Here is a 9,840-nt window from a genome sequence, read left to right on the forward strand (position 1 = left end):
CTCCCATGTTGCGGGAGGGGACCCAACTTTTCCAACCATGTTTTCCTCATGCACAGAAGGAAGGCTTAGGATCCATTTTCTGGTGTCCTGGCTCCCCATTCTCAGTGCTACCAGCTCCACCACCTGGCCCTTGAGGCCCGGTTTGATACAGAAATTCCCAAAGTGAAGGGGAATACCACGGAAGTGGGGCCATTTGAAGACATGAGGAGTGGTGTGCACACAGGCGAGGGCAGCTGTTGGCCACAGAATCTCTGCACTGTGGGGACAGTTCTCTGCTCTGGCCCCAGGGTTTGCATTTGGCTCTTTTTATCTGTACCCCAGACTGTCCTGGGGTGAGCAAAGGAAGACTTTAAAAATCCCTGCAATCCTTGAGGACCACCTCCCGCTTCTCTCACCTTCAGCAGCAAAGGCAGATGCTGTGGCAATGTAGCCAGGACAGTTGCCGCAGCAGCAGCTGAAGCAGTGGTGGTGGCGGGCCTAGTGGGGAGATGTTGACCCAGATGACATCTCTCAGGTTACTCAGGCAGCAGCTGCAGCCCTGCCTGGCATCACAGGGACGGGTCCCAAACTCCTTCGACCCCCGTCTCTGTCTTACAGACCTCGTACGACTACTTGGGTGCAACCTTGGCAGTGGCTATTATTATCGACCCAAGAAGGAGACAATGGTCACTCTTTCTGGCCCAGCCAGCTCAGCGAGCTGCAAAAGACAAAACAAAACTATATGAATCAGAAAAAGAAACAAAAAACAGGAGTTGGGCATTTAGCTCAGCCGTAGAGTGCTTTGCCCAGCAAGTACGAGGCTCGGCCCTGGGTTCAGTCTGCAACACGAGGCAGTGGGGCAGGGGGATGATGACACATGATCAGAAGACGCCCTTGGCTAGGGCAGGACCATCTCTATCCTGTCATAGAGTGTATCCTTTAGATCCTTTAACCCCCACCCCTTCTTCCCATCCAAATCCCTTCTTCCCCAGATATCAGACAAGCTCTTTAGCCCACGACTCTCTCCCACTGAGGGAGACCCTTCCCTTTGCTGGGCACTGACCACCCAGGTCCCCCACCCAACTTTCAAGGCAGGTGGGGATGCCCTACCTTCTCTGTGATGGCCCTTGGACCACTCCAGAAGGGTAATGGCCACAGTCTCCCTCCACTGGTCTCCCAGGTACTGTGGGCTTTGAGGCTAAACAGACCCTGATCAAGGTCTGGTCTCTGCTGCTCCCCAGGTCTCTGCTGCTCACCAGGTCTCTGCTACTCACCAGGTGCAGCTTGGGTATCTCAGTTCCTGGTGCCAGGCTCTTTTGCCCTCATCTGGAAAAAACAGGCTGACCTCTTCAGTTTTCACAGGTGAGATGTTTAACATGCACAGAGATGCTCGGCCACCATGTGACTGGCTTCTCTGTGTCCAACTCAGACAAAGTTACTTCTTGTGACTGTAAGATGTCATCTTGGGCCAGGCATGGTAGTTTCTTCCTGTAACCTCAGCACCCAAGCGGCAGAGGTAAAAGGATAGCCACCATCTGGGGGCTAACCTGGTCTTCATAATGAGTTCCAGGTCAACCAAGACAAGATACCATGCTCTTGTCTCAAAAAAACAAAACAATTTAATAGCCAGGCATGATGGTCCATGCCTGTAATCCTAGCACATGGGAGGTGGAAGAGGAAAGATCATGAGTTCAAGGCCATCCTCAACTACATAGCAAATTACAGGACATCTTGTCTTAAACTTGTCTTAAAGCAAAATACACACGAGAGAGAGAGAGAGAGAGAGAGAGAGAGAGAGAGAGAGAGAGAGAGAGAGAGAGAGAGAGAGAGAGAGGATAGGGCTGGGGAGGTTGAGAACACTGGCTGCTCTCCCAATGGACTAGGGTTCAATTCCCAGCACTCACATGATGGCTCACAACTGTCTGTAACTCCAGTTCCAGGGGCTCCAACTCTCTATTCTGGCCCACATGGGCACTGCACAAAAGTGGTTCACAGACACACATGCAGGCAAAGCACCCATGCACATATAATAAAATAAACTTAAAGAATGGCAGGTGATGAATTATTTAAAAAACCGAGAGGCTCTTTATGCCAAGTTCCTCTTCTCTAGACACCTGGATCTTCTGTGAGTTGTGACCAAAGGTGGGCGGAGGATGTTTGTTCACAAGCAGGCGGTTGAAGCTTATTCCAAAACAGAAATTCTTACCCTTGGCACTGCTGACACATCAGGCTGGATGATTCTTCAATCTGGAAGGTGTTTCAAGCTATACAAATGGCCAGCAGCATCTCTAGCCTCCTCCTGCTAGATACCAGCAGCAGGCATCGCACTCTTTGACAAGGATAGGTACTGGAATTGTCACGTACCCTCGCCGCGGGCGGCAAAATGGGCCCTTCCCACAGAGAACCAGCGTTTGGGGGCTAGGGACCCAGAGGAAGGCTGGTATAGAAGACCAGTGGGAAAGGAGGTTGTCAGCTGCTCTCGAGTCCAGATGGAGCCACAAGGAAAGGCCTGTCTCTGCCTCAGTTTCTTTACCCTGCAGGCTGTACTGTCTGTTCCACAGGCTGCCCAGTTCTGAGCCGTCAGTCTTAGTCACAATTACAGAGGCTCATTAATCTCCCATTAGTTGAGCTAATGGGCAGTTGGCCTCCTCTCCTCTTCTTTCCTTCTTATCTAGCCCTGCCTAAGGGCGTAGGCACTGGTCATGCCAAACCACTAGTCCCTGTGAGCCCCAGCTGCCCCAGCTCCAGGCCTCCTACCCTGAGGATCTCAGCTCTCTCCATCCCCTCTGCTGCCCTGTTCCCTCAGGGAGCCACAGCCTTGTTTCCAACCCACCAGGGGACTCACATTTCTTGGGGGGCTGGGGTATGAGCCCACAGCCTGGCGCATGTTAGACACTCTCCACTGAGCCACATGCCCGACACTGGCAAAGGACCGCTGATGACTGTCTCCTGCATGTTGGGCACTGTCCCAGAGACTAGGGCTGTGGACGTGATGGGGACACAAACATTGCCCCAGGATGCTCACAGTATAGGGGGCCTTCACGTAAACCAGCTTTAGGGAGGGGTAGGGGCTCCTCTCTCCAAGAGCTCCAGTGGAGCTGATCTTAAAGCTAATGCTTGCTTTAGGTAGGGAATGAGTGAAGCCTCAGGCGCAGGGTTTAAAGGGGATGTGGAGGTGATTTCTCATTGAGTCCCACAACTGACACCTTTCATTGAGGGGAAAGGGGGGATGGAACTTCTGGAAATAGGAGGTGCACATTTCTGAGCAGGGGTAGACGCAGCTTTGAGGCAGGGAAAGCTGCGGGGCTGGGGTGGTAGGGGAGGGATGGGAAGGACAGGTGTCCCCCTTGGCTGGACAAGTGACGTCTTGTCCCTGTCCCTGCCTCAGCTGTTCCCACAGCCTGTCCTATTACCTTACAAATCTGGAAGCAGCAGTCTGTGTGCAGTGGGCCACGTGAGGGCTGCCCCTTCTCTGCTCTTTCACCTGGTCTTGGGGACACTCCACCCAGGGCAGAAAGTGTGGCCATGTATGAGTACGGGGTGTGGAGCTGGATGACGCCAGAGACCCAGGAGGGTGAGTGTGTGCCTCCTCCCAGAGCCTGGACCTGTCCAGTACCTCTGTCCAATCCTTCTAGAACATGAGCATTGGCTCAGAGCCTGCAGGCCACCCCTTACAAGTCATTCCTTCTGCAGGGGCTGGATAAGGAGGCAGGTTGGCTACCCCACCCAGATCCTTTCCCTGTGCCCAGATCCCACCCCTTTGGTGGGACCCAGGTACCTAGCTCCATGACACAGCTTCGCTCTCCCATTATCAGGGCACCCCTGTGGGTGGGGCAGCTCCATTTACTCAAGGCTTAGTTCGGAGTAGCCCCAGCCTCCATGACGTCAAACCTGATCCCTTATAAGATGAAGGGACCCCGGCCCATCGTCCCTCAGCGGCCTCCCAGCTCTGACATGGCTCAGCTGACCAGCGGCTTCTGCTCCACGTTTGGCTTCCTCTGCTGCCTCTTCTTCCTTCCAGCCTCTTGGGAGGCAGGTAAGATGCTCAGAGAGGGAAAGGGGTCACCAGGATATGGGGGGGCAGAAATCATGAAGGTCCTATTTCTCATAGTGATGGGCCTGGATGACCAGTCACAGAAATGAATGAAGGCGTGTGGCATGGATGGCCGGGAAGGGTTGCCTAGTGTGTTCACGACATGTAGGAGAGGAATCTCGATTCTGCTCCGTTTCTTTTGAGACAGTCTGAGGGGCTACACCTGCCCAGAGCTTCAAGCTTACATAAAGACACTGGGTGGATTTTAGTTCTAGGGGAACAGGGGAGGAAGCTGGCAATTACTGAGCACTTACCTCATGTAAGGAACCCACGGATGCTCATGGTACTTTGTCTCCCCCTATCTCCTTAATATCCCCCAGAGGGTCAGTGATATCCATCTTCCAGTGGAGGAGTCTTACAGCTGGGGGTGGGGGACGTTTGTGAGGCAAGAGCACGGAGTGGGCTCCGGAAGGTTCTGTGCAGACCTGGCTGCTCCACTTGACTCAGCCGTTTAGCTCAGCTGCCAATGGTACAGCAGGAAGGATGCTGGCAGCCTGTGCCAGCGGCTGGGGTACAGCCTACTCTGCACCAGGCAGGGTTCTGGAGGCTCCCCCCATATTTATTCATTTAACCCTCGTGGCAGCCCAGTGAGGTTCTGTCCCCACTTGAGAGGTGGAAAACATCCCAAGGCTTGGATAAGAACGTCTGCCTCGTACAAGAGATGCTAGGGGCGGAGGTGGCATCGCTAGGTCGGTTCAGTTAGTTAACGGAGGTGCTGGGACAGGAGGTAGAGATGCCAACCGCAGGGGCACTTTGAGGGGCCTGGGCATCTACAGGAGGGTCTTTTTTTTTTTTTTTTTTAAAGATTTATTTATTTATTTTGTATACAGCATGTATGACTACAGGTCAGAAGAGGGCACCAGATCTCATTACAGATGGTTGTGAGCCACCATGTGGTTGCTGGGAATTGAACTCAGGACCTCTGGAAGAGCAGTCAGTGCTCTTAACCTCTGAGCCATCTCTCCAGCCCCTACAGGAGGGTCTTTATCATGTTGACAAAAGTGCAGAGCTCCCACATCCCTAACAGATATGAGACCCCAGACCGGAGATCTGGGGGTGGGTACTTCTGGGGCATAGCAAGCAGCATCTTCTTCCATAGGCCCAACTAGGGCAAAACTGGGGGGGGGGGCTCCTGCCCTGAGCTCAGGGTCTGGCTGGGGTCCCGTGGGATGGCAGCGGTGGGAGCTGAGACTCTTTAAGCGCCTCTGATAGACTTCTACAGTGTGCTCTGTGGGCTTCCTGAGCTGATGTCCGTGTTCCTACCCAGAGGGTCCTGCGGCAGAGCACTAGAGCCGGCCCCAGCTTCCCTGTCTGTGAGGGTCCCTACCTGCCTTTCTTCCACCTGGTGTCAAGCTGCTGCACAAACAGAACAAACCAGCAGGGGGCGCAGGGGGCAAGCTCACCGCAGTCACCTGGAGATTTGCATCAGGACAGACAGGGTGTGGCAGTAGTGATGGGTGTGGTCAGGGAGGGCCCTGGGAGCTTGGCAGGGCAGGATGCCTAGAGAGGCTGGAGGGTACACAGCACATCTGAGTGGGACGGTGACAAGTGGCGGGGATGGAGGCTGGGCCAGGGCTGGGCACAACAGAGAAGTCAGGGGAGAGAGAGATCATTCGGGGTGAGTGAAGCCTCCTGGACTGTTCTGGTGTGCCCAGCATCTGCCCACAGGACCTGTTGGTCCCCAGACTCAGGGAGGGCACAGAACTCCAGAGCCTGCCTGAGGAAAAAATACAGGGCAGCACCCAGATTAAATCACAGCAGGGAAGCTCAGGCAGGGGTGAGGGAACAGGGGCTGGGGATGTAGTTACAGCTCTTACCAAGCACGCTCAAAGCCCTGCGTAAGGATCCAGCACTGCACAGCTGTAATCCTAACACTGGGGAGGTAGATGCAGGAGGATCAAAAGTTCAAGGCCATCCTGGTTTACCTAGCAACTTCAAGTCCAGCCTGGACTATGTGAGAACTTGCCTCAAAATAAATAAACAACTTAAAAAATTTGATACCCACCCCAGACTAGATGGCCAGCCATTTTCCTTCTGTGTGTTCATCTTGGGAAGTCACTTAACACAGCAGATGTCTCTCCCGGGTCTTCCAACCTTTGGAAGTCACAAATTATATCTATAGATGTATTTCTTAACGTGCATAGTGGAAGGCGGTGAGTATTCTAAAGTCTTTTCAACTGTTTCCTCTGACAATTCAGTAAGTTTTTACGAGGTTGCCTGTTATGGGAAGCGACTATTCTGAGGCCCATATCTGTCCACTGCTGGGGTGTTTCCCTTCACACCCTGTCCCTAAACAGAACCCCTCCCAGAATCCAGCTGCCTTGCTCACCACTGTCAGGACCTCCAGGAGAAACCATTTTCTTTCTTTATTTTTTATTTTTTTATTTTTGGTTTTTCGAGACAAGTTTTCTCTGTGTAGCTTTGCGCCTTTCCTGGATCTCACTTGGTAGCCCAGGCTGGCCTCGAACTCACAGAGATCCGCCTGGCTCTGCCTCCCGAGTGCTGGGATTAAAGGCGTGCGCCACCACCGCCCGGCCCATTTTCTGTCAAAAGAATCACCCTCATCTATTCCCAGACGTGTGTGCAAAGAGCAGGGCCCAGTGTGGGTACAAGGGCTGAACTACTGCATCTGCCTCCCTCCACTCAGCCCAAACTTCATCACCAGAATTGGTGATTGTTTCCTCTCCAATTCTCTTCCATCTTACCCTCCTCTCACAACCTTTCTACCTGAAAAGCTCTGCCAGAAGTTTGCCTCAGTTTCTCCCATTGACACATTTGGAATGGAATTGGGATGTTACGGAAAGATTCTGATATGGATTCCTTTTCCTCTCAGCTCTTCCATGCAAAGGGAGTTCTAGGAAGGTGTGGTAGGAAGTGGATGTTGACAGGCACACAAGCAAGCGAAAGGTAACTGGAGGAGCCAACAACGACGATTTTGACTGAGAATGTGTCAGCCCATGGGAGGACCACAAGAGTCCTAACAATGCCCATGGGATATGAGGGAGAGACCATATCAACCAATGAGAGACAACTAGGTCTAAAGAGGAACCAGGAGAGATGCCAGAAGGCAGAGAGGAAAGTTGAGGAATGGATTTGCTGAAGGTACAGTCTGAGCCAAAGTTCAGTAGCTAGAGGTGAGAACGGGATCCACAGTGTGGTATTCTAATGAACCTTCCTGAGGAGACAGCTGTGCACCCCAAGGATGCCTAGTACAGAGGCAGGCAAGATTTCAGGGAAGTTTCTTATCTGTCTATCTCTCCACAGGTGCTAACACATTTCACAAACTTCAGAAGACTGGTGAAGCTTCAACACCTGATCATTTACTCACCCTTACTCCAGGCCTTACTCACAGGGCTCCTTCTGCCCATGCTGATCTGGACCCAGGACAACGACCTCCAGACCTGCCTAAGTCTACAGCAACCCAGAAGCCCAAAAAACAGTGCAACAAAGTACGCCTTGCCAAGCCAGTTCATAAACCTGTAAACAACGCCAAAGCCATTGACTACCAAAACACCACCGTTCATCATGAAATGACTCCTGCTTTGGAAAAGAATGCCAGCAACCAAAGCAAAGACCCGATGATCCGGAATGGACGCTCAGCTGATGACCCCAAATTCACTAACACAGAGAAAGGATCAGAGGGACGTCATTCAACCTCAGCACCCAGGAGGAGAACGACGTGTAAGTCTACAACAAGCAAATCCAGAATAACGAGGAACTCGGGTACACCATCCAGACCTGTGGACACCAGCGCTAGGCTAAGGACCACCTCACATAAACCCACAACTCCTTCCCATGACTCAGAGCTCCACAGAGAAACCACATCTTCCTCAGTAAAGTCCTCAGAAGCCCCAAGGACCTCATACAGGACTCTAAGGACCCCAGCAACACCAGGAGAGGAAGATCACAGGACTCCATTTGCCTCAGACAAGCCTGTCCAAGTGACTACAGAACATACAGAACACATCCAAGAGACCACATCGGCCAGTGAGAGGACCACAAGATCCCAAGAGACTCCGGCAGAGCATGAAGGAGAGAATATATCAGCCAACGAGAGGACCACAAGACCCCAAGCAACACCCACCCAGTATGAAAGAGAGACCTTATCAACCAATGAGAGGACCACAAGATCCCAAGCAACACCCACTCAGTATGAAAGAGAGACCCTATCAGCCAATGAGAGGACCTCAAGACCCCAAGCAACACCCACTCAGTATGAAAGAGAGACCAGATCAGCCAATGAGAGGACCTCAAGACCCCAAGCAACACCCACTCAGTATGAAAGAGAGACCCTATCAGCCAATGAGAGGACCTCAAGACCCCAAGCAACACCCACTCAGTATGAAAGAGAGACCAGATCAGCCAATGAGAGGACTTCAAGACCCCAAGCAACACCCACTCAGTATGAAAGAGAGACCCTATCAGCCAATGAGAGGACCTCAAGACCCCAAGCAACACCCACTCAGTATGAAAGAGAGACCTTATCAACCAATGAGAGGACCACAAGACCCCAAGCAACACCCACTCAGTATGAAAGAGAGACCACATCAGCCAATGAGAGGACCACACAATCTCAAGTGATGCTTACAGACTATGAAAGAGAGAGTGTATCGGCCAATAGGGAAACCACAAGATCCCAAGCAACACCCACTCAATATGAAAGAGAGACTATATCAGCCAATGAGAGGACCTCAAGCCCTCAAGTGATGCCTATAGAACATGATACCACATTGGCCAATGAAAAGACGATACAAGTCTCAGTAGAGTCTACAGAACACCCAGAAGAGGCCACATCAACCACCCAGAAAGCCACAAAAGTCTCAGAAAGTCCCACAGTATTCTGGAGGAAAACCACACTGGCCACTAAGACTATAAAAACTACAGGAAACTCAGAGAAAACAGTGGCAGTTTTAGTGTCCACAGGACCTCCAGTCAAGGCCACAGAAGACAAGTCCACTGCTCTCTCTTCTCATTTCCATAAAACTGAGACCACACATCAGGGACTCATTGACTCTGTGACAACTAGAATGGACCTGGGACTCCTTACTTCAGAAGCTCATCACCTCCAGCAGAACAGCCACAGCTCACCTGGAGACCTCCACACTGCTGGGGCGAGGCAGGAGAGAAATTCATTCCCTGCGTGGGCCATAGTTGTTGTGATCCTCCTGGCCGTGATTGTCCTGCTGATTTCTGTTGGCCTGATCTGTTTGGTAAGAGCAATGGGGTTGGGGCTGGTGGGGGACAGAGAGAGAGGTTGAGGAGAGATTAGGGGCCAGAGTTAGAATAATGAGCTGGAGTGGAATGTGAAAACAGGAGAAAAACCACGAATCCGTGAGACGTGAGCAGTTGGAAGAGAAGGCTGTGGCCGAGATGAAAGTGGTGTGTGAGAGAAAATTTGGGAGTTGGTTGTAGTCTTGGGTGTGAAGGTAGGGATATAAGGACAAGGTGGATGGGGCAGAGGGGGGTGTGGGTGAAATCTGGGACTCTGTATTGGATCCAGGTCTGGAATATGGGCCAAGACTTGGATAGAATCTTGGACAAGCAAAAGGTACAGGAACAGAGAGAAAAGCTCCAAGGGTGGTTGACTGCCAGTGATCTTACTCCTTCCTCTGTGGTCTCAGGTTGCCTGCGCATCGAGAACACGCCGTGTGCTGGCCCAGAACTCAGAGGATGCTGACTTTGAGGATGGAGGGGGCCGCAATTCCTACCCCGTCTACCTGATGGAGCAGCAGAATCTGAAACCAAACCAGATCCCTTCCCCTCCATGA

General features: G+C 52.1%; 1 protein-coding gene across 1 annotated transcript; it reads left to right on the forward strand.

Annotated features, from left to right (window-relative positions):
• Positions 1-3,933: 3,933 nt before the first annotated feature.
• On the forward strand, positions 3,934-9,840 carry LOC131926179 (mucin-like protein 3). The gene is made up of 4 exons (XM_059281468.1): positions 3,934-4,015; positions 7,337-8,061; positions 8,695-9,282; positions 9,694-9,840. The coding sequence occupies exons 1-4, from the start codon at positions 3,934-3,936 to the stop codon at positions 9,838-9,840; spliced, it is 1,542 nt and encodes a 513-aa protein (XP_059137451.1).

Source organism: Peromyscus eremicus, chromosome 16_21 (assembly GCF_949786415.1).
Source record: "Peromyscus eremicus chromosome 16_21, PerEre_H2_v1, whole genome shotgun sequence".
Taxonomy (NCBI): domain Eukaryota; kingdom Metazoa; phylum Chordata; class Mammalia; order Rodentia; family Cricetidae; genus Peromyscus; species Peromyscus eremicus.